Source organism: Adiantum capillus-veneris, chromosome 10 (assembly GCF_014529385.1).
Source record: "Adiantum capillus-veneris isolate H3 chromosome 10, ASM1452938v2, whole genome shotgun sequence".
Taxonomy (NCBI): Eukaryota; Viridiplantae; Streptophyta; class Polypodiopsida; order Polypodiales; family Pteridaceae; genus Adiantum; species Adiantum capillus-veneris.
Window position 1 is genome coordinate 139,113,359 of NC_140940.1, and position 25,527 is coordinate 139,138,885.

Genomic DNA, 25,527 nt, shown 5'->3' on the forward strand with positions numbered 1-25,527 from the left:
TTGATTTCTCCTCTTGAAGAGCTCGCTGTAGCTTAAGGGCTTCCAATTCCCTGCGTAAAGAAGTTAACGGATCAGAAGGACTTTCCAAAAACACTGAAGGGGTCTCTACGTAAGGAGAGTTGGTGAACAACTTCCTAGCCCCCTCTATCCTAGTAGCAGCTGCGATGAACTCCTCCAGAGTGGCGTCGGGTCGGAGACTCTCTCAGAGTTTTTGCTGAGAAGTTTTGGGAAGCGCATTCTCCACCCACCTCTTAACCATAAATTCACCGGGTTGTTGGGGAAGCTTGGCAACCAGAGACTTGGTTTTAGTCATAAGCTCTGCCCGAGTCTCCTCTGGCTGGAGCACCATGTTGGCCAACTCATCCAAAACCTTCTCCTAGTAGTCACCTGGCTTGAATGCTGCACAGAACTATTGTCTTAAGGCTGCCCAAGTTGCAAAATGGTTCTCTACAAACTGGCTATACCATTTGTCTGCTAAGCCATCCAAGGTAGATGGAAAGAGTACCAAATAAACATCTTCTCTGTTAAGACCACGACCCCTACAGAGAGATACAAACCTCCTTGCATGGTCGTCAGCATCTTCTGAAGAGAGTCCTTTGAAGGTGGGGAACTTGATGTTTACCTTGGCCAAAACACTAGCCAACGCCTCCATGGCCCTTTGCTCAGGAGCCCGTTGCTCAATAGCTTGCTGTAGCAGAATAGGAGAGAGCTTTACTGGAGAAGGTGATCTGGAAGATGTGGAATCGGATGGAGGAATGGGGGATGTCTTGTGTGGAGGTATGGGTGATGAGGTTGATGGACTTCTACTAGGTACGAAGGGTCGTCTTCTGTTGTAGTACCTCAGAGGACTTAGTAGTGCGCTTTGATGCTTGACTGACCGCCTTGTATGTGTCATGCAGCAACCACCAATCCAACCAAGCTTTAGGCAAGAAAACTTTGAACTGGCCGAAGACTGGTCTAGACTCTACTAGACCAGGCAAGTGACTAGACCGAGGCTGGACCAGGGGCGAGGAGGACTAGACCAGGGTCGAGGAGGAGTAGACCAGGGACGAGGACTGGTTGGACCAGGGCGAGAGATGACTAGGGCGAGAAAGGACTAGAGCAGTTGGACCAGGGGGACAGGAGAATAATGCAAGGCAAGGTAGGCGAAGCTAGATAGACCCAACTAGCTTCAAGATTTGTACCTCACAGAGTGAGATTTCAATTGAGGTCCCACCGTGATCGCCAAAATGAGAGCACCTGGAGCGCAGATAGTGTGTCGTGCTCTCTACAGTGGGTGCATAGACTCCCACTAGACGACTACGTTGGACCATATATCTAGAAGATGATCCGATGACCCAACAACTACTACCCATATGTAAAATCATAAAGAGTCACCAACGGCTCATAAATGTCAGCCATCTAAATCTATCCCCAATTGATAACTGAGTGGTGGTGACCTGGCCACTGGCCACGATGTCCACTAGACCGTATCCCCTGCCACGCATCACTGCCGAGTCAAGAGAGTCCGTACAGTACGGTGTGAACCAGCCTCGGCTAACTGTAACTTGTATCCTGTGAAAGTGACTCTGTAGCCTGCTACAGATTTACATTCCACTGGTACCCTCGGACGGATAGAAACATAGCACATACCGTGCATGGCAAAAAGCGGTTTTTAATGACCATGGCAACCAAGGAAAGAAAGCGTTCCCCAAAGGACCGAGATCAGCCTAAGAAGCCAGAGGGTACCGAAAACGGCTTAAGTATCTCACGCCGAACCAAGTACAGACCTTCAATGAACAAGGAAGATGCTTCTACTATGGTAAAAAAGGACATATGAAGCCCAACTGCCCTGTTCGGCAGCAATGGCAGGAACAAGCATCTTCGAAGAAGGAATCCGCTCCATCGAGCTTGAATTCCTTTCTTGATGTGCAAGGGAATACAGAAACCGAGAAAGGGAAGCGCCAGCTCCTTAAAGGCTGGGTATTTGTGAATAACCAGTGGGTGTTGTTCTCTACGACCCTGGATCGACGGACAACATCACTAGAAACTGCAGAATGCTTGGTCCTTACACTGGCTCAGCTTGGACTCAGGTCACTTCCGAATCGGCATTTGAGGGAATCGGCATTTGAGGGGTTGACCACCAATGCAACTCCCGTGCAACGACAACTCAATCTTCGGATTGGTGAATACAAGGACCGCGAATGCTTTTTGATGGCACCTATCGAGGGATGTGATATCATCTTGGGTATGCCATGGCATTACCATATGCAACCGATGCCAGATTATGTAGAAAAGACCTTAGCTTTTGAGCACAAGGACAAGAACATTAAAATTTTTACTCATGTAGAGGATTGGCTATTCCCTATTGTAAGCCATATCTCCATTAAGAAGGAAATAAAGAAGTACGTTTTTGCTTACTTGATTTTCACACATGAAAGAGATAAAACTAATGAGGGTTCACTCTCTAGTTGGAAAATTAAACGTTTTCAATTTCTTGAAAAGTATAAAGATTGTTTCACGGATACTCTACCAAACAAGCTACCTCCGAAACGTCCAGAAGATCATCGCATTGATCTCGTACCAGGTAGCTCTCCCCCAAACCTACCCCCTTATCGGGTTAGTCTTGCTTAGCAAGAGGAAATTTTGTAGCAAGTCAACGAGTTTGTGGAGAAAGGTCTAGTACGACCAAGTACTTCGCCCTACTGCTCTCTAGTTCTACTAGTGCAAAAGAAAGACAACACGTTTCGAATGTGCATAGATTATCGATCTAAAGAATCGGTTTCCGATACCCCGGATTGATAATATTCTCGATAAGTTGCATGGAGTAAGCAGCTTTAGTCGTATTGACTTAAAAAGCCGGTATCATCAGATACGCATAGCCTAAGACTGCCTATGGCACAACTTTTGGACTTTATGAATTTTTGGTATTGCTGTTTGGCTTGGCCAATGCTCCTGCCACATTCAATCGAATGATGGATCGAATTTTCAGCCCACACCGAGCTGTCACAGGAGTGTTCTTTGATGACATACTCGTCTTTTCAAAGATTGAGGAGGAACATCAGAAGCACTTGGACATAGTGTTTCAAGAATTGCGAAAGCATGAGTTGCATATGAATGCAAAGAAGAGTGAGTTCTTCCTCACTGAGATACACTATCTCGGCCATATAGTCTCACACAACCAAGTGAAAATGGATCCCGCAAAGATCCAAGTCGTGCAAGATTGGCCAACTCCCACTACGGTACATGATGTACAAAGTTTTATAAGATTGTGTTCGTACTATCAGAGGTTTATCCGAGGCTTTGCTCAAGTAGCAGGACCACTTCATGACCTAACAAGGTCTACCTAGAAGCATTATCTTCTAGGAGCGGATTTTATGATCAAAACCGATCACTAGAGTTTGCCATATTTTCTTACGCAACAGAAATTATCTGAGAAGCAAATGAGATGGGCGAACTTCTTTGTCCATGTTTCACAGCCAAATCCTCTATACGGCTGAGCGTAAGAATGTGGCAGCAGACACATTGTCTAGACGGCCTAGGGTGAATGCAGTTACTGTTGTGTATCACCATGAACTGGAATCACTTCCAGAGTTGTATCGGAATGACCCAGACTTCTCCTCCATTTGGAATAAGTTACAGAATGGAGAGGATGAATATCCCTATTCTATTAGGGATGGTTACCTCTATCTATCACCTCCAAGAAATTTGTGTGGCAGAACCATTGAAAAGAAAATCATGGAAGAAGCACATGCTTCACCTTATGTGGGTCATCGGGGAATTCTCCCTACGACCTTAGCATTGGAAAGATATTTCTTTTGGCCAAGCCTTAAACCAGACATTGATCAATATGTCAGAGAATGCTTGGTTTGCCAAAAAGTAAAGAATGATCGGCATAAGACGCGTGGGTTACTCCAACCTTTACATGTGCCTGGTCAACCCAGGGAGAGTATTGTCATGGATTTTTTTATGGATCTCCCAAAGACTCAAACTAGAAATGATGCGATCTGGACCATCATGGACAGATTTAACAAGCAAGCTCACTTTATTCCAATCAACAAAACAATCAAAGTAGATCATATGGCTAGAATTTTTCTAGCACGGATCTTTAAGCATCATGGGCTGCCCGAGTCTATTGTGAGTGATTGAGATCCTCGCATGACATGCAACTTTTGGTGTACCTTATTTGATAACCTTGGCACGAAGTTGCATTTTTCTTCTTCTTATCATCCTCAAACGGATGGGCAGAGTGAGATTGCTAATTCCACAGTATTGGATATGTTGAAATCTTATGTGTCAAAAAGACAGTCTGACTGGGAGAAGTATTTGCCCCTTGTTGAGTACGCGTATAACAATACCGTGCATTCGTCTATGAGGAAAGCACCTTTTGAGATTCTCTATGGTAAGCCTTTGCTTCAACCGATCCTTGTCACTAAGGATAAGATTTTTGCAGCAGATGAGTTTGTCCGGGATTTGGACACGGCCTACGGGCAAGTTAAGAGAGCAAATTTGCGCTCTCAGGAAAACATAAGAAAGCTGCAGACAAGCACAAAAGGAATCTAGACTTAACAGTCGGTCAATTATTCTTACTCAAGTTTGAGAAGGAAACACTAAAGAAACAAGTGACTCATAAAGGTAAAGTGGTAAAACTTTCCAATCGCTATAATGCGACCATTAAGATAATTGGATTAAACTTACCATCTAATTGGAAGATCCACAATGCTTTCCATGTTAGTTTACTCTGGCCATATGTGGGACCGCTTTCAAGTCAGCCTATTACTGAGGAACCTCTTGAGGTTGAGGAAAAGGAAGAAATACTCCAACTGAGCAGATCATTCATCATCGGGAGTGGCCACTTAAGTCCGAAAGATTACATAGAAGTATTTGGTAAAGTTTAAGAATTATTCTATAGGGATGTTGCTAAATTTGGATCATAGACGTACTTTTGCATCGGTGGTTTGCTGGCCTTCAGGTTTTAACCTTGTTTTCTTCAGTTTCCTTTGATGAAAGATGCATCTCGATGTATCTATTGTTCTGGTTTTGCAGCCCACATTGGCCTTTGAGAGACATTGATATACTCTATTTTTCTTGTAAGAGAACCTTGAGAATTCCTTGAGGGACAAGCAGGCAAAGGTCCTCGTGCTGCCAACACAGAGTGCTAGAGATTTTTTCAAAGCTCGTACTGAAACTCCAACATCAACTGACTTACTATTGCTAAATGGACTATTTTCTTATTTTCTCGAGTAATTTTTTATTATTGAAATTAGGATATTTAAAATGTGCACTTGAATCGTAAGGTTAGGTACTGTAGATCTACTGGAATTATTAAAAGCCATCAGGAATGGAAAAACTGTGATGCATCATATGATAGGTGACATTAAGCATCACGAAGGGGTTGTACCGTTAGTTCGGTAGGAGAGACCGGGGAACAGATATCTCCGATGCGTCATGTGATGGGTGACGGGAGCATCGGAAAGGGAATATGCCATGGATTTGGCAAGAAACCCGAACTGGAAATAGGAATACGCGTAGAGATGCAAGCACAAGAATAAAGATGGGTTCTGAGAAGCTTTTTCTAAAATGCGAAATATTTTGACGTGTTTTCCGGGAAAAGCAAACGCTTTCCCACGAGGAATCTGTGTTTGCATTGCATCTGTGCCTAAGAATTGCACCCAGGGACGCCCAAAATGTGCCTGTCTAGCATCAATTTTCAGCTCACTGAGTTTTACTGAGTTTTGTCCAGGTTCACATGTTAGTGGAGAAAGGGACTCTGCCGGAAAGAAGTTGCGAGTGATCGGAGGTCGCTTTTCCGTGAAAAGAGCGACCATGGTATCAATTGTGGATTCTCCATTCAAATCGTTGTCATGTGTTTGTGTGTGTTTGCACGTACTTCAAAGTGAAGGAGAAGCAGAAGGGCCTCGGCCTATGCTTGGGAATTCTCGCAACGGAATTCGGAAATTGTCTGCAGAGTCTTGACTCCGAGTACGGACGGAAAAAGGATTGAGAGCTCATCTCTCGAAAATTCCCTCATGGGAAGGAACGACCATCGAGTCTGAGAATAGAAGGGAGGGGCTTTCTCTGGTTCTTGTGCTTGTAAAAAGATTCTCCCTATTAAAGATTCTCTTGAAGGGGGGGACCAGCCCATCTTCTAGTCCCAAATATTGTGTCAAACTTCTCCCTCAATTCTGTTTAGTTGAAAGATTATTTATTTTCAGCTTGTTGATTATTCGTGCGCGCTCCTGCTTGTGACACTTACCGTGTCATGGATGCCTCTCTAGAGGATTAGTGTTGGATAGAGCAATTGCCATGTGGAAAGCAAGACTTCCACGACCACGAAGACCTCGCTTACAACTTCCTCACCGTCGGCAGATTCAAGCCATCATTGTTCACTATCAGAGGAGTCTTGCACGACAACTTCATGAAGATACAAGGTTAAGGAGAGACCACCCCTACGACTTGTCAGTTACAGCCTACAGCTTCGAAGTCTTTCAGAAGATTTTTCTTTGTATTTTAGCTAGGGATGCAGTTGGGATTATGCTTCCTTTTTCGGGGACACTTTATGATGAGAGATATCATCAACGTCTGTACCATGTTCTGGTTGCATGGGCTATTTTGGCCTCTTAGAGACCTTAATTTATATTTTGTTCTTTGTTCTGTTTATTTGCCTAGTTAAACAATCTTAGTGGACTTTTGCTGGAGGGGGAAAAAAAAGCAGCCTAAGTGTAGAAGTCAGTTAGTCACAGGTTTAGTATTTAAAAATATTAAATGGGTTCGCAAAGGAATGTGAAGCATTGAAAGATCCTTTGTTTTAGGAGACCCGCACAAGTCTTCACCTTGGTTTCTTTCTTTTTAAACTCACACTTTTTATATAAAATTCTTTAGTATCAGAGTGGTGGTCTCTTGAGGAGGCTCGTTTGGTTGCCAATCTCTCTCTCGAAAATAACCTTTCACCACTTGCTATCCACTCTACAAAAGGGAAAAGGATTAATCTTAAGAAGAAGAAACCAAATAAGGGGCTGTGTTTTGAATGATAACTAATCTAAGGTCGCATCTATCATCAGCTCTAAGCATGGCATCTGTAATTTTGTGACCTGGGCTAGTTGAGGTGTTTAATGAAATTTCTCTCCATCTTTTAGTTCTCTTATTGAAATTTTTGAGGACTAGTTTACAACTTTTTCACATGCTCCATGGTGTCCACATGCAAGTAAATGGATACACATATTCATCTGCTAAGAAATTAATACACGCATTTTTGAATTGATAGTCTTTTGATGCTATTTTGGTTCAAGGATTGCAGGTCGGACCAAATATTAAGATTGATGCTAAGTGTTGCCTTCTACATTGAGGGTGGATCCTGTGCAAGTGTGGTATACTTCTAGCTGCCTGGCTAGAGAGGACAATTCCAATATATTCTTGGATGATTAGATGCAGAACAATCACACCTAAAATTCAGCTACAAAATATGCAAAACACAAGAAAAAACTTAGACCACTCCACACATATTAGATCAACTTTTTGCAAGCTAGCATTTTCATAGCCACATATAAAGCAGTTCAAAGATTTGGTTAGAAATGTTTTTGAATTGCACCTGGGATGACGGTGAGTGCATATGGACTGCCATTGATGTAAGATCCATAAGCATCGATGTCAACCTTGAAGGTTCCCACCAATGCTATGGTGAAGCTTGCAGAATATAACCCCAAAGCACGGTCATATATTTGTGCATTTGCGAATCCAGGAGATGAAATACCAAGAGGTAATGGAGTCACGTTAAAGCTTACTGCTTGCGACGAATATGATACTGTGTTTCCTTGCAGATCTTGAGCGGTCACAAAGATTCTCATTCTATCCCCTGCAGCAACTATGCTTGATGGCTCGATTGCTGCTGTGCAGAACTTTGCCTGGATCCAGCCTGCCATGCCGACAAGATGCTTGATGAAAAACACAATGTTTTTAGAAACCTGCTAACCTGCACCATGCATCAACAGGAAAAGACTATGCAGTATAAAGTAACCAGCTGACCTGCACCAACATTAACATGAAAAGGACTTTGCGGTAAAGCCAAGCCATTGTAGAAGATAGTTAAATTGTAATGACCCGTAATGGAGGGCTTATATGCTGCCATAAACCCACTTCCCGGTCGCGGTTTGAATGCTTCAAACTCTATATCATCAGCTGCAGATGCAGAAAGACCTAATGATGCATTAACATTGGAAAGAATATTCCCATAAGCGTCTCTGATGTACACTATTATCTCGTTCCAAAAGTTCACCGATGCTAACGGAGACAAACCTTCTCCGACAACTAGAGTATTTTCCAATACTGGCATACCTGCTTGTGCCCAGAATTGAAGTAAATTTGTCTTGCTTCATGTCTCTACACACATACAATGTCTACATTGAACAAAAAGCACCGACTTACCTACAGTGTAAGAAAAAGAGAAAGGAGATCCCCAAATTTCCACTGAAGCATTGCCAACAATCAAGCTGAAATTCCCAGGCTCCTTTACAATGAAGCTCAGGAGTCTGTACTCTGTCTTGTTTTTAAGTAAAGGCTGATAAGAAACATTGAAAAGGTTCACCAGAATACTAGAATTATTTTGAACTGCCTTGATTGTTAAAGGATCTGCATCAAATACAGGATTTCCATATTCATCGCTTTGCCTTATGACAAGGGAAGCCAAAGTTCCAACTTCAAACTTGCTTACACCAGTCTTCCACTTTCCAGTACAGTGTTGTACAGATAATTGACCTAATTTTGTACACAACGCAAAAATTTCAGACCTCAAAGGTTTGTTTTTTTTAATCCACTACAAGAAGGATTTTTTTACTGGCATTTCATATCAGCCTGTCCAAGTAGTAGAGAGGTTTCATGTAGACTACCAGGCTGATTTCATGATTATTTGTTTCACAGAACAATGTTCATATCATTGCTTTCATTGTATATTTATTGATCAAGATTCAGGTTGCTACCTTCATTGTAAGAAAACCTGTACGGAGAACCAGTTAAGTTTTTGACCATATTTTGGACACCTAGCAAGAAATTGCCACTTTTGTTAAGCGAAAACCGCAAAAGCTGTGAACCCATACTTTCTGTGACCAGCTTCTCTATCCTGGAGTTGGATGGGTTCATCTGAAGCTTAGAGGACTCATCATAGACGGTATTTTGAAACTCTAATGGGTTGAATGATAGGTTGGACATTGACACATCTTGGGCACAAAAAATTATAAACTTTGCTGTATCACCTACAACAAAGGTGTGTATTCCGTCTTGCCATTCTCCAGAGCATTCAGGCAGCTCTACTTCACCTGGAGCAACAAATACACAACCTTACGTTTATTGAACCGAAAAATTTGAACTTTGTACGTGCATGCACATGTTTGTCTCCGTGTGCATGCATGTGTGAGAAATGAAATGAAATGAAATGTTATATTAACGTCTTCAAAAGGCCATAATGACCTATGAGACCTGAAAGTTACAAAGTGGTGGATCTGATACAAAGTCAGAGTAAGAAAATAACCTAACAACAGTACAAAACAAACATATATACTATGGGGTCCTAAGTTGATCGATGTGAGCCAAGCAAAAGACCAAGCAAAAAATGGGCGGCTTGTTGGGATAGCTGAATCACAAGAGATCTAGCATCGGTCGTTGGCGAATCTCATCAATTTCCTCCATGATTGGTAGTCTGACCGGGCGTCGTGCATGCCTGGCCAGCGTGCTCCGAATTTTCTGTCGTAGTCTCTTCACAGTCACGGGCGCCTGGATTTCCCCAGCTCAATCGCTCGATCAATCAGTGTGCCTCTGGTATGAGACGAGGGGGAGCTCTGATTTGGGAGTGGCTCTTGCGGCTATCCCGTGTCTGCTCTGAAGAAGTCCGTGATCCGTCTTTGAGACTGACTAGCCTCGCCATTCATCAGGCTATCTCTGTGTCTACGCAGCTCGAGCAAGAACAAACCTAGTCATCTCTGATCTTCGTATCCCATGACTCTTGAGAGTGGTCCAAAACCTTCTCTGAACAAGCAATGGAAGCGGCCTCGTATCTCGTAGTAGACGGGGCAGCGACATGTATAGTGTAGCTCTGTCTCAGGTTCCATGTTACACAAGGGGCATGTCCTGTCCTCTGCAGGTACTCCGCTGTATCTCCCCGTCTCAATCCACAACGGGTGAGAAGATGTGCGTAACCGGCCAATAGCACATCGTATCCCATGAGACAAGTGGGTATCCATGTATCTGGGTCTTGCCACAAAACCATCTTCCGTAAGCTGGAGAAGGTGGTCTTTGTAAAAAGCCATCTTCGTGCCCAATTCTTGTGCTCGTTGTATCCATGTCCTTCTGGTGTCTAGCTGGGTCAGGTCTTGGCGTATGAGCTTGGTGATCTCTGACTGTGTTGAAGGGGATCGAGGAGCACCACAGACGGAGAGTGAGAGAGAGAAGGAGACACACGACACAGATATGGGTGGGGAGACTCCAAAGAGTGAGCAGCCTCCTATACACTTATGCTATGTATAAGGTATACAAGTCAGTGGGCGCCCAGACTCTGGGCGGCCGGGCAAGGCACAAACGCCTATACCCCAACAACCTCCCACTTAAAAGCGACTGTGCCTTTAAGCAAGGGAACCTAGTCTAAAGACTACAAAAGGTGAGAGAAAACCACTCTCAACCGATGCCCACTGGCTGGCTGTGATCGTGTGCATCCAGCTCTCCTGCTCCCGTGTATGTCCATACACCACCAGACGTACCGCACACGTACTGCAAGTATGTACGCAATACCTGCATATCTCCCTCATGCACTATGCCATCATCATTCAACAAACGACTGACAATCCCAACTGCAAATGCTCCCACTGCAGCTGCGATATCCGGTCTCAAGATCAACATCTCATACATGAGACCACCGAAATTCGAATGCCGATGCAATGCTAGCGGGCCCTGCTAGCTCTACGGAGCATGCATCAACATATATATCCCTCGCAATAGGCATCTCTGACTGACAAGGCGTGTCAGCCACATGTATCTCCTGACTGTCCACAAAAGACGCATCAACCTGTCGTGCAACCTCAGAGCAAACCAGCTGCTCTAGGTGTCTGCTGGAAGTCATATCTTGCACAACTATATCCCCATGCTCAGTGTCGAGCATAGAAAGGAATGACTACAGAATCGCTGACATCTCAGCCTCCTCTGCAATCATCCACTGCAAACATGACCACTCAATCTGCTGTGACTCACTAGAGCTCTCATGCTCTAACTCCGTATGCATAGACTCTTGCACAACGTCCTCCTGTCGTGACTCACTAGAGCAAGACCGCTGTACCTGTCTATCCTGCATAGAAGTATCTCGCACAACTGACTCTCTGCTTTGCTCAGTCACTAGCAAAGCATGCATGTCTGACTCTGTCACCTCTCTATGTGACTGCTCAAGTCGTGCCCCAACTGTGTGCACAACGAGCTCACTACTCTGCACTCCATGCAAAGCATCCTGCAACCCACAAGCAAAAGAGACTCGCCTGCTCTCTCGCTCTCTACCTGGCTGCGTGATCACAGAGACAACACCGTCTCTCGCGTGATCCACATGCAATGGGTAATCTGTACCACTCCTGGCACCTCTCGCAATCACTAGCGAACCCAAATGCATCACAAAATCTCGCTCTCGTAGCGAAATTTGACATCCACAATCTCTAAGCTGACCAATCGAGATCAAACTCACTGTCAAATTTGGTACATAGCGCACATGTCGTAACAAGTAAGATGCACCACTCGGTAATGACAGTCTCACATCTCCTGCACCTGCTATCGCATGCACCGATCCATTGGTTAAACGTACACTGCCAACATCCCACTAGAATAGCTACAAAACCATGCACGATGCGACGTGACATGAAACATAGCATCTGCGTCTAGCAACCACTGCGAAGGGAGTGCGCTATCCACATGTATAGCATCTCGTGCATAGCTCGAGACAAAAGTGACATCCCCGTCACTAGTATACTCCGACACTACATGTGTCTCAACTGTCAAAGCAACTGAGTCCATGGCATCACTACATACATCTCTGAGACTGCCATGTCTCCTACGATGTCGCATACGACGAAAACAACGCCGTCTAACGTGTCCAAAATGACCACAATACCAACATGTCACCTGTCGGCGTGCTCGTGAATGTACATATCTCACACGAGTCCGTGATGACTCAGATCTATCATACATATCATGTAATCTGCGCCAAAGTTCTCTCGAAGTAGTCTCATATATAACAAGAGCATATACAGATTCCGCAAGGTGCAAAGAGAGCGTAGATAGTGCCATCTCCTCTAGCTCCTGCCACTGATCGTCAGACATGTTTGAAGGTCTACCTGCATCACCACTCAATGGTCGATGCAACCCTCGCTGTGTCAATGCATCAAGCATACACTCTCTCCATGCCGCAAAGTCTGACCCATCAAACACGCGCATCTGTGAGAGGTCACAATCTGATCGATCACCTGTCTCTGCCATGAGCACAATGTAGCAAACTAGAAAGCAAAACCACCTCACCAACAACACCTGGAAACTGTCTACAAATATGGCCAAAAACACAATGTAAAACCTGTGAGACACACTCCAAAATAGAGCTCCCGCAATGTCAATACAAGTCAGCCCTAAACTGGCTCGAATCGCATCAACAAAAGTCTGCAAATATGGCTCAAAACTTGATGCAAAGTTGCACCAATAACCGTGCAAAACCTTGCACAAAATCACAAGTCAATATGACTCAATCGCGCATAAATATCTGACAAAATTTTGGCAGAGTCTCCTTTGTAACTGGAGCAAAATCTCAACAGTCAACCTCAAAGAGACAATAATATATGCCACAATGGCCAATCCGGGAATAAACTCGACCGGAATCACCTCACAAAGTCATACATATGAGCATACCCGCTCTTGCCGAAGTACCACTCAACGGCACCTCAAATGACATACATGTGAGTGATGATTGCTGCCAAAATACCTTTCAATCGATGAGCAAATGTCTGCCAGATAACTATAGCAACATTTTGCAAAACCTTGCAAGATCTGTCGCTATGCGCAATACGAAATACGGCACACAAGGGCATACACAAGTGACTCCAAACTCCAACCAAATGATGACTGAAAATCACATGTCAAAGTGGGAGTAAACTCAACCACTAAACTGTCAAAGAGCAACCTACAGATACGTAGAACCTATGGCGAGAACCTGGATAAAATCCAACAGATTTCTTCTATAAATTGAGCCAAATCTCAAATAATCTCAGCCACAAACAAATACACAAATCCATATATGGCATCCATAAACCGCCAAGACCATGGCAGCATAGCTCACTCTCGCATGAGTGGCTCTCTGGACAAATGCATATCCAAAAACCTGTGTACACCTATGAATTTGCTAGTTGCTGGAGAAAATACTCCGTGTGTGTGAGATATACCAAAAAGTGTTTTTGGGACTCGAAAGTGCACAAATAAACCTGCTGCTGTACCTGCTGTAATTCAAAGCATAATTTCAGCAAATAGACATCACCATCGCGTCCGGAGCGTGCCAAAACCCTGACCTAGACTCCTGGATCATGTAGATCTGACTCTGTATGACGAAGCTATGCAAAAAACTGCGTTTTAGAGCCCGAAAATGGCAAAAAAGAGCTGCACACAGTCTTGAACCTGCTCCTGCTCCACTCTGCGTGATGCAATGTCCTCTCAATGCAAGCTCCAACACAAGAGCTCTGTCACAACAACATCCAAGCACTCGAATGTCAAGCTCTCCTCTGCCGAGCACTTCTCTAACGAGCTCCACTAAGCTCAAAAGCTCCTCTCACCAAGGAAGCCGCAACCGCCTCCTCGACCAAGCTTGACCACACCAAGCTCCTAAGCTCCAAAGACAATGCTCCTCAAGCTAAAATCGCTCTCCGTGAAACTCCGCGATCGAACTCCACCGTCGAGAGCGAGCGAGCTATTGTCTCGAAGCTCTCAAAGCCGTCGTGCTCTCCGCGGTCACCATAGCTCTGATACCAATTGAAGGGGATCGGGGAGCACCACAGACGGAGAGTGAGAGAGAGAAGGAGACACACGACACAGATATGGGTGGGGAGACTCCAAAGAGTGAGCAGCCCCCTATACACTTATGCTATGTATAAGGTATACAAGTCAGTGGGCGCCCAGACTCTGGGCGGCCGGGCAAGGCACAGACGCCTATACCCCAACATGTGTAAGAGTGAGAGATGGTGCATCCAATGAGTAATGGAATAGTGGCAGCCGGTCTATGCTGAACCCATGTGTCTGAAACCATGATGTCATCTCCCCATACCAGCATGTTGTATCTCCTTGTATGGCTAACTATCGAGAGGCTTCAAGTGCTATGCGAGCATATCTGTCTCTAGGAAGTGCCCATGTGCGGTTTATGAAGGAGACTGATCTGGTGAGCGCCTCCACCACAAGTGGGGGGGCCGCTAGCTCTGCTCGGATAATGGCCCGTGCTACTGATGCCTTGGCTCTAATGAGCCGCGAGATCATAGAGACGAGAGGTTTCTCCATGTTCGCCCATCCGTCTGAGCAACCCGTCCTCCCGTGGTGATCCAGTGAAGGTCCCCATATCTCAGTTCCATAGAGCAATGCTGAAGCCACCAAGGTGTCAAAGAGACAGAGCTTCGTCCGGGGCTCCTGAAACTGAACCTGCGAACACATCCTCTCCAATCTACCCAATGCTGCGCAGGCTCTAGTAAGTCTGGTTTCTGCTGCTCTTTTGAGTGAGAATGTAGGTCCGCTAAAAACCACTCCAAGGTAAGTGTAAGCGTCTGTGTACTCCACAGTCTCCTGGCCGTATGTGAGTATAGGTGCTGACCTCTTGATCCACTGTGGAGTGGTATTAAACACCATAACCTTGGTTTTACCCAGGTTGACAGACAAACCACTTTCGTGGGCAAACGTATGCAGAGCATCCAATTGACGTTGCATTCCCTCTGGGGATTCGGAGCTCAACATTGTCATCAGCATATAACAAAAGTGGAGTCCATGTCCCTGCCAACTGAGCACCTTTATCCCCATCGCTGTCAATGTAGTCAGAAATCTCATCCACATACATACCGAAAAGAGTGGGAGAAAGCGAGCAGCCCTGCTTCACCCCAATAGTGGAGTGAACCGGTGTAGAAAGTCCCTCCGGGGTGCGTACATGCCCTATTACTGATCTGTACAATGTCATGATCCCCCAAATGAGTTCTGTGGGTACTCCCATTTCCTGTAATCTGCGCATTAGTCTAGCTCTGGGTACCGTGTCGAAAGCTTTGCGGAAGTCCACAAAGCTACAATAGATCCGTCTCCCATGAGATCTGCCTTCCTCGATGATGGCCCTGAGTGTTAGGATATGGTCAAGAGTAGAGAAGCCTCTCCTGAATCCTGCCTGCCCAGTTGCACGTATTCCTTCCCTCTCTGCCCATCTACTCAGCTGTTGCTCAAGAATGGATGCATACAACTGTGCCAGTGTGTGCCCAATCATAATAGTGCGATAATTCCCAGGCTCCATGGGGTTTCCAGATTTGAAGATAGGTAGGATTGTAGATAGGCTCCAAGTGTCCAGTTGGCCCTCACACATGGCACGGTTAAACATAACTGCTAGAAGCTCTGCTAGTAGGTCTTTGGCATGCATGAAATGCTCAGCTACTAGGCCCTCATGATCATATGCTCTACCAGTCTTCATCCTGTCAATGGCTTTCTTCACCATCTCAACTATGAAAAACACACATGTATGTGGGCATGGGTCGGGGGGGTTGGGGAGGGGCGGCTGTTCAGGTACTGTGTACAAAGATGATGCGTACTGACCCGAGGTCTCTGTGGAGGAAATAGCCGGGGGGGGGACTGCTCTTGAAAGGCCCGTCTCTGCCACATCTATCTCTCTTAGCATCTCCTCTGAAGTATCATAAAACTCTGCCTGGTGATGGGCAGTCCTAGCATTGAAGTCCCCGAGGATGATAATGTCACCGTCCCTAGAGAACTCCCATATGTTATCATCCAAAATAGAGAAAGGGGACTGTCCTTTGGGTGGTGCATACACTGATGTACTCGAGGGAAAGTAACAAATAGCTAGATAGAGGTATCTGCCTGTCTCTGCTTTCAGTCTCACCCACATGTACCTAGCCTGCTCGTCCCTACGGGCTATATGTATCAGTGGCTGCAGATCCTCTCTAAATAACACTGCCACTCCTCCAGAGCCCCGCCCTCTGTGCTCTGAGCGTGTTTCCTGTCTGTAGGCTATCTCCCACCTATATCCACTGATGTGAGGCATGGATTTCCCAGGGGCCTGGTGTGTCTCACAGTAGAAGATGATGTCTCTTCCAGTAAAGCTATCCTCAAAAGCACCCACATCAAGACGCATAGATCCATTGCAGTTCCAGGCAGCTACTTTGAGTGTGGTCCCATAAGTCTCGCACCGTCATGTGGAGCGTCGCTCAAGTATTACCACTTTTCCGTCTCGGTAAAAAGAGATCTTGCCTTTTCCCCTTGCCGCTCTAATCTCCAGCATTACTTCCTGAATATGAGGGATCTGCGAGAGGGTGAGATCGTCCCCAAGAAAGATGCCAGTCTCTTAAAGAGTTGGTCTTTTCTTCAAGAATGACTTCTTTGCTTCCATGGAGGGAAAACGGAGGATGAGTGCTCTTTCTTTTGAGGTTTCTCCACTGTCTCCATTTTTCTTTATGTCGCCCACTCTCCATGCCCTTGTGTGTGTCGGCTCATGAATCCCCATCAAGGCTGTGAGTTCTTTTACTTCTTCGTCCACATTGCCTTTGTCTCTAAGACCGCAAATTCTCACATGTAAAGCGCGCACCCTTCTCCTCTGCTCCTCCTCTAGTGTCTGGTTAATGATGTTGTTGGGTGTGGACGTGGGCATTATCTCCTTGTCTTTTCCTTTCTTGGCCACCTTGATCCATTTCTCGGCTTCGTCTGCCTTCTGTTGGGTTTTGGTAAGAACATCCACCCAAGAAGTCGTCATTTCTTTGTGTTGTTCTTCTCCCTCTTTGATGGCCCATACTTGTTCCTTGATCGTGTTGATTTCTTCAATTACTCAGGGTTGCAGTTCGCCCTCTTCCAATGTGTTTCTTGATCGGGCTTCGGCGAGTTCTTTCTTGAGTGACGTGATCTCTTCCTCTTTGGGTCGTCACTTGGTCTTCCAGCGTGCTTATCTTGCTCTCTTGGATCAGCACACGTCCTTCGAGAATGTTTATTGTACCCCAAAGATTGCGGTTCATCTTGGTGATGGTCTCCGTCATTTCCTCTTTGCATTTTCGAATGGCATCCTCTAGGGGGTCGGCTTTTTCGTTCGTCTTCCTCATGTTTGATCGCCGTCCGCAAGGGGGTTAGATGCGCGTGTGCACCCACTCTAGCAACGGGCGCGGCACTGGATATATGTGTGCACCCACACTGACGGCGATCGCGACGAGCGGCGGAGCGCGAGGCGGTGTGGCCCGGTGCCCTCAATATGTTCAGTTGTGTGTGTGTGTGCGCGCGCGCGCGCGCCTCGAAAACAAAACTGAAAGGAGGGAGGGAGGGGGGGGGGGGGGGGGGGGGGGGGGGGGGGGAGGGGGTAAGAAATGAAATGAAATGTTATACTAAAGTCCTCAAAAGGCCATAATGACCTATGGGGCCCGAAAGTTAAAAAGTGGTGGGGGCGGGGGGGGGGACGGGGGCGAGGAAAAAAAAAAAAAAAACGACTTCCTACGCGTAGGGGAAAGACATGCTACGCTTAAAAAAAGAAGGGGGGGAGGGCATCCTACGCGTAGAGGGTATAGAGAGAGGGGGGTACTTTACACGGGCAGCGGGGGAGCAGGGGAGCAGCTAATGGCGGGGCTGTGCAGGTGGAGTGAGGGGGAGGGGGGCGGGGTTGCGAATGCAGCGCGAGGGGAGGCGCGGTAGAGGAGGGGGGAAGCAGGGCGCAGCAGAGGACCAACGCGGCAGCGTGCAGGCGGCAGAGGGGCAGCCGGGAGGAGGTGCGGGGAGCGCGAGGAGTAGGGGAGGGGAGCGCGAGGGGAAGCAGGGCAAGGGAGGGGATCCACTTCCAGAGAGAGTGTGTGTGTGTGTGTGTGTGCGCCTTTACGAAATCTACTTTGACTGTTTCTGATTTCCTGTTTGTAATTTTCATGGGTTTTCCTCGGCTTGAGGTTTCCCATTGGTAATTCAATCTGATATTACAAAAAAAAAGTGTGTGTGCGCGTGCGCGCAAGAAATACGCAACCTTATGTTTTTTTGAACCAAAAAATTTGAACTTTGTATGTGCACTCACATGTTTGTCTCCGTGTGCATGCGTGCATGTGCTTATTGGACCCTGTGGAGTCAACGTAATGCTTACATGTTTCATTGTGCTCATGCAAACCCGTTCCCACTCTTCAAGCTTTCCCTTAGGCAATCGTTACAGTTTGCCTTGGAAGTTGGTGATACCACTGCAGAGCTTTCCTATGAATGTTTCTAGCTACTCTGTACACCTGAGTAGTTCTATGTTCTTCCCCTTGAATATTACCCTTTTGGTGGGTTTTCCTCGCTTTGAGGTTTCCCACTAGTAAATTAATCAAATAAATTTACAAAAAAAGTGTGTGTGTATGCGTGCGCGTCATGTCTCTTGTTTATCTTCTTACCCATCTTGTAGAATGATTCCACATGTGAGAGTATTCCTTGGGTGTGTGTGTGTGCGCGTGTGCTTGCGCGCCGCCGAGAGCTCTGCGCGACCTGCTCGCCCTGAGTGCCTACGCAGTCTCAGCTCTCAGTGCAGCAGCTTTGCCCCTGCGCAATCGATCCACAGCGCTCTGTTCTGGCATTCTGTTTCGATGTGTGTGTGTGAGAGACATGCGCGCGTGCGCGCGCGTGTGTGCTGCGTGTAGGCAATCCTCCTCGGGATCCTGGGCTTTTGCTGCTGTTCGACAGTCTGCCCCTTCTCTGCAGCAGCTGTGTTTTCGTCAGCCAGTTCTACATGTGTGTAAATTAATACAAATTTACAAAAAAAGAGTGTGTGGGTGTTCCTTGTGTTTATCAGTAGGTTCTCTCCAAGCTTCCTCAGGATAGTTTTCTGTACAGTCTTCTATTGAAGCAGGGACAAGTTGTATGTACAATTTGATGTGGTTTTTGCACAGTGATAAAATTTGATAAAATAAAATAAAAAACCTGAGTACTAGGCTACTGTCCTTCAAGCACTAGAGTAGCGGTAGTCTTTACTTGCAATAGAGTATCATTTGCAGAAGGTGCTGGTTGGTTTATGATAGTAGAAGCGGTCTACAAGCATAGCAAATAGGTCGATCTCTCCTCGATCGATGCATCAAACAGGTTGACCTCCCCTCGATCGATCGTCAAACATCATCAAAGAGTGTCTGTCAGAGGATTTTGCAGATGGCCGTAATGCCTGGGGAGGGTCAGCAACCAACTATTGAAGTGGTTATTCCAGTTCAGCAACTTATGGATCCAGTTGCGCAATATGAGTTGAATGCGGTTATTTTGTTTTTCCTAGGCAAGATACCCTCGGCGCAAGACGTAGGTCAATGGGTTGACTTTTTGTTGAAAAGACAAGCAGTCCGAGGGGTTTATTTTGGTGCCCGTGGCTTTTATGAGGTGTTGCTTGCGAACATGGATGCTCGTTCCCAGCTGTTGGAAATGTCACCTTTGTTCTTCACATGCAAATGTCACATGTATTGCCATAGGCACTTACTAAAGACTATCAAAGTTTGATAAGACATAGGTGTCCAGTTTGGGTGGAAATAGCTGGATTTCCATGGACTTGAAGGCATTTCTTGCCTCTTTTAACTGCTCAATTGGGTAAAGTGATTTTTCCCCCAAACATGAATACAAATTTTGTGTGTTGTGGGATACGAATCAACCAACGCCTTCGAGAATCACGGTTGATTCTGGTGATCCAGTGGTAGGAAAAAGGCCATTTAAGCTTAAATGGGGAAAGTTTGCAGATGCATGTTTTACCTGTGGTAAATTTGGCCATATGCGCTCTGAATGTCATAAACATTTCTTGAAATTTCCACTTTCTACTGTTCCTACTTCTGGAACTCATACTGCCTCTCCCTCCTGTTCGTCTATGAAGACAAAGTTGGGGGGATTCTAATGGAAACATGCATGCCCAATAGGATAAAGATAAAAGCAAGAATTTGGCTAATGTGCATCCGAGTGCAAAGGTGGATACAAAAGTTAAAGCCAAATTGGGAGATTCTGTTGATGGTTAGCGAACTCCAAAGAGGACTGCGAAGCCTTGTGTTTCACCTGTCTCTAGAAATTATGTACCTCCTTTGGATGGGAGAAGTGGTGCGACTTCAACATCTGTATTTCATGATTACAAGTCGTTGGTTGAAGCGTGGGATAGAGTGGTTCATATAAGGATACTCTGCTTGGTTCCACATCTGTCGTTGCTTATACATCAATTTCACCCTCAAGGCACGCAGGTGAAGTTTGCTTTGTTGACAGTTAGTATGGAGGCAGACTTGTCTATGGGCAACTCTTCTTGACGAGTGGCCCTGTGATTCTCTTGTAAATACTGTACAGATGCATTCTCCTCTTAGATGTCTTACATATAATGTGTGCGGGTTGTGCAACCACGATAACTGGAAGTTAATCTGGCATTATGTACATACATATAAAGCAGATATAGTAATATTACACGGCATAATCAACACGAGTTCGTTGGTCAATCTTTGTTCTATGCGGGATTTTGGATTGCTTATGCTGGTACTAGATCTTTTTCAAGTGTTTTGATGATGGTGCGACATGAATTGCAGCCGGTTTAACTCCACAATGACCCAACGGGGCGTTGGATGGTTGTTCAATGTTTGGTATAGAAAAACATTTTGGAATTTGTTGGTCTGTCAGGCAAGGATATCCTCTCAACGCTTTGCTTTATGCGATCGCCACTCACCCTCTGCTTATGTATTTGGATGTTCTGACTTCTACAGGTAGATTGCATGGCCTAGTATTATCATTTGGGCAACACTTTGCTGGTCAGACTTATGCGGATGACTCTTTGTTTATGCCTCATAACCGCTATGATGATGTGGAACAAATTATGCATGCTCTTCACTTGTTTGGATTGATAGCAGGCCTCAAAATTAATTTCCGTAAATCTAAGTTGCTTCCTTTAAATGAGTATGATTGTCATAAGTTGTGGTTGCCAGGGGAGATTATTACTCCACACGTCATAGTTCGTCATTTGGGTTATCGCTTGGAATGCGTCGCTTCATAGAAAACGGATTGGGTGCTCCAACGTTTTGTACTCCAATTAAATTATTGGAAATTGTCCACTTGGCCTCTGCATGTGCGACTCAGGATTGTCCAGTGCATTCTTATGGCTATGCGCAGTTTTACTTTTGTTATCATGATCTCGGTCATGCTTGTATTCCCTTATGTCCAATATTTTGGAGCATTTATGATGCACCTCATCTTACAGAAAGGGTATATGGACTGGCGGCTGGTCTTAGAGTCAATTTCCACAAATCGAAGCTTCTGCCGCTCAATCCATGTGATTGGCATAATCTGTTGTAGCCTGGAGAGATTGTTCCTCCAAATGTGATTGCCAAGAATTTTGTTTATCAAATTGGATGCAATGTTACTCACATTCAAAAAGCGGAATGGGTTATGCAACGCTTGAGTGTCAAATTGCATTACTAGAAATTATCCACATGGCCTTTGCATGTTTGACTGCGAATGTTCGCTTACATTCACTTCTATTTGCCATTGTTGCATTGCCCTCGTCATTGTCTCGATTCTCTTATGTCGGTTATTTGTCTCATTTTGGTGGCCTCAATATCTTGGACTTCCGCACGCATGCTCTTGCTAGGAACACCATCTTGTTGCCTACCCTTGTGCAGCATGTTCAGCCTTGGACTCGTATGCTTGCTTACTTGTATCAGCATATTGTCACTTCCTGCTTTGGTCATTGCAATCATCCAGCTGAGAGGTAGTGTTTGGTAAGATGGAAGGGCACATTCTTGGGTATCCATTTACTTCTAGTTTGATTTATGCTTGGAAAGACGTTACAATGCATTTATCATGGCATGGTCAGTAGTAGTGGGAGGCGAATTCGCTTCGTTTAAAGAGTCTCCATTGGATTTAGGCATTCTCTCTTGCTTTGGTTGACCGCTCGCCTCGCCAGGCATACTTTCTCACTTGTCGTGGCCTTCGATTGGCTGGTGACGTGGTTGACGAGGCGGGCTACACTTTACAATTTCCCCTTGCCACTCGCTGCTTTGGGTTACGAATGCATTACCGTCAGCTCTGGAAAGAGCTTCAGCAAATGCTCGCTGACTTTTTACCCATTCCGCCTTTGGCTGATGCTAGCTACATGTCTGATTGCAAGTTCCCGGACACGCCTTTAGAGCCCCTTTCCACACACTAATGTGTTCTTTCTTTTGTATATGATCCTTTCTGTGGATTTTCCACGCCTTGAGGTTTCCCACTAGTAAATTAATCCCAAAGATTTACCAAAAAAAAGTGTGTGTGTGTGTGTGTGTGTGTGCACACACGCGCTTATGCTTGTTCCGTATGAATTATGGTCAACTCTTGCTTTCAATGACCCGGATGGTGGTTCAATGTATTGTTAATGGGGAAGTCTTTGAATTTGGAGGGGTATATGCTTTCACAACCTCTAGTGATCGTGCAAGATTACAAAGTGATATCTCCTTGTATTGTGGACATTCTGATGATTTTCTTTGTGGAGATTTTAACAATGCACCAAACCATGTGGACAATACTAATTGCCCATCACAAATGTCGTGTGAGGAATGCGAGGCATGGCATCTTATGATGCTTTCTTCTAATGCATTGGACTTGTGGCCGCTTTTACATGATGGAGATTTAGGATTCACTTTCCAGCACAATGTTCGCTCCTATCGAGCTCACCTTGACCGTTGGTATCTCTTTCACAGGCAGCAATATGATGCATTTGTGTGTGATCTAAGGATTGATTATACTTTATGCCTTTCGGATCATGCTTCCATATGTCTAACTTTACGTTTTGGCCCATCTCCATATGTTGCTTCTTTACTCGGGAAACGGCTTTTGCATGTCAAAAATGCATATCTCACGCATGAGGTTTTCCGTGATATGATTATGGATATAATCCCGCCCTTGATCTCTTAGATGCATATTGATATGGATGATGTGTGGTTCCGCTTTGTTATGCATATCCAATGTGTTAATAGTGATTATGGAAAGCACTATATGTCTCAATTGTGGGGAAATGTTTAGGAGGCAAGGGATGCATGTCAACGATTAATGCATATGGCTAGTTCTTTCCCTCTTTTGGAGGTTGAACTCACTGCACCACTTTCAGCTCACACTATTATACGCCATAATGATAAGAGAAAATTGGCTAAATGACAGACTCGTGCAAGACAACACACTTTTGCAGATAAAGGTTGTGCCTCAAAACAGTTCTTCAATAATTTGCATCATTCACATCAAACTTAGGACATAAAAAGAGTCAAACTTCTCTCCAGGGAGTGGATGTCTTCCCTACAATCCTTAGCAAAGACTTTAGCTTCTCACTTTGGGAAGATCTTCGCAGCCCCGCCCCCTCTTACACAAGAAGCCAGACAAGCTAGCAATCTTTTTCTATCGCGTGTTTCTCCAAACATTTCCGTACAACAGGCACAAAATTTGGAAGTTGCTTTCATTAAGGTAGAGTTGCATGCAAGTTTGTTAGACCTAGGCAGACAGAAATCTCCTAGTTGGGATGGGCTTACTGTCGAATTCTTCTTGTGCTTTTGGGACCACCTTAAGCAACCATTACTTGTAATGATGAATACGGCACGGGAGAAGCAAGTAGTCCCCCTCTCTTGGAAAGAAGAGCTGCTCAAGCTATTGCCAAAGCACACTTTATGTGAGCAATCCTCTCATTGGTGCCCATCACTCTTATGCGGGTGGTCTACAAATTAAATATGCAAAATACACTCAGCAAGATGTATTGGTCTTGCAAGTTGACATTGAAAAGGCTTTTGATATTGTGTAATGCAAAGGCTACGATTTGGCCGAGAATTTCACAGGTGGTCTTTCTCTTGTATGCTCAGAGCACTTCTGCAGGTTTGTTAGGTGGATCTCTCACAAGCACTTAAGATCTAGGATGTTCAGTCAGACAAGGGTGCCCCCTTAGTGCTTTACTTTATGCAATTGCTTCTCACCCCTTGTTGTTGCATCTCGAGGCCCTGACTTCCTTTGGCGCTTGCATGGTCTGACTCTACCTTCTAGGAAACAATCTATAGGACACGCCTATGCTAATGACTCTTTGTTCATTGCTGGGAACCATAACGAGGATGTACAACAAATTATGCATGCTCTGTACTTGTTTGGTTTGGCAGGACTGCAAGCCAACTTCTGTAAATCCAAGTTACTGCCTCTGAATGAACTTGATTGGCACAAGCTTTTATGGCCAGAAGAGATTGTTCCTCCACAAGTCATAGTTCGTGATTTGGGATATCCAATCGGCTGGAATGTATCCACGGCACAAAACCTCCAAAGATTGCAATTCAAGCTAAGCTATTGGAGATTATCAACCTCCCCATTGCATGTGCGTCTCAAAATTGTCCAACACATTATATGCAATTCTATCTACCGCTTTTATCTTGGCCTCAGGAGTCAATGGTGCCTTGGGTCCCTTATGTCTTGCATGTTGGAGCAGTTTTGGAGCACATCCTCCCACAAGAAGGGGTTGCGGTTTTTATCCATGGATAAGTTATGTACAACTGAGCGATTGGGAGGGCTTAATATTTAGGATCTACGAAACATGTTTTGGCTAGGAAAACCATGCTCTTGCCTATTTTGATGGAACAGCAACAGCCCTGGACGCTCATAGTTTCAAATTTATGCGGTGGTATTGTCACACCTTCTTTTGGCCATTGATACCCATTGTACTGGGATGTCCTCTTTGGGCAACTTGATGGCCATATTTTGGGATGTCCCTTCACTTCGACCCTTGTTGCTGATTGGAAGGTTGTTACCTCGCATTTGTCCTGGAATGGTCGCTAGTCCCCTCAAGGTAACTCCATCCGATTGGAGAGCATTCATTGAAGTATAGCATTCTCTCTTGCTTTGGTTCAGCGCTCTCCTCGACAAGCATACTTTCTTTCGCAAAAAGGGGTTATGCCAGGTTATCAAGTGGTGGATGACTCAGGGCACGTTCTCTCCTTTCCTACTGCCACTCTTCATTATGAGCAAGGACCCCATTATCGACATTTGTGGCAGCAAATGTCGATAATGGGGTCGCCAATGCCTCCATTACTTGTAGATTCCCAGCTTTCGAATCGGAATCTCGCCCATACTAATATGGGTTGCATATCGACTGGGTCAATTTATGCTTTACTGCAGTCGGATGCATGGATTGTGTCTTACGAAAAAATTTGTTGTGATCACTCTCCTAGTTTAAGTTGTGGTGGAAAAGAACGTTGTCCAACATATGGAAGAAAAACATTTTCTTATGGCAATGCATGGTGGGTGCTCTAACGGTTGGTACTTTGTTGCATATGTGGAGCATTGCCCCCTCTCATTGTGTCTGATGTCATGGGGCTGACGAGA

At 45.2% G+C, this 25,527-nt stretch overlaps 1 protein-coding gene across 14 annotated transcripts in view; it reads right to left on the bottom strand.

The window, feature by feature from the left end:
• LOC147449734 (uncharacterized) overlaps positions 1–25,527 on the bottom strand; it is a 172,457-nt gene that overhangs the window by 7,463 nt on the left and 139,467 nt on the right. For 9 of the 14 annotated variants that reach the window (XM_086522092.1, XM_086522090.1, XM_086522087.1 and 6 more), the window contains 4 exons: positions 8,952–9,287; positions 8,401–8,730; positions 8,002–8,310; positions 7,568–7,891 (listed from right to left, as the gene is read on the bottom strand). In XM_086522092.1, coding sequence (XP_086378218.1) covers positions 7,568–7,891; positions 8,002–8,310; positions 8,401–8,730; positions 8,952–9,287 — 1,299 coding nt within the window. Of the gene's footprint in view, positions 1–7,567; positions 7,892–8,001; positions 8,311–8,400; positions 8,731–8,951; positions 9,288–25,527 lie in introns of those variants that run through there. The other 5 variants (XM_086522084.1, XM_086522085.1, XM_086522086.1 and 2 more) reach the window with 5 other exon arrangements.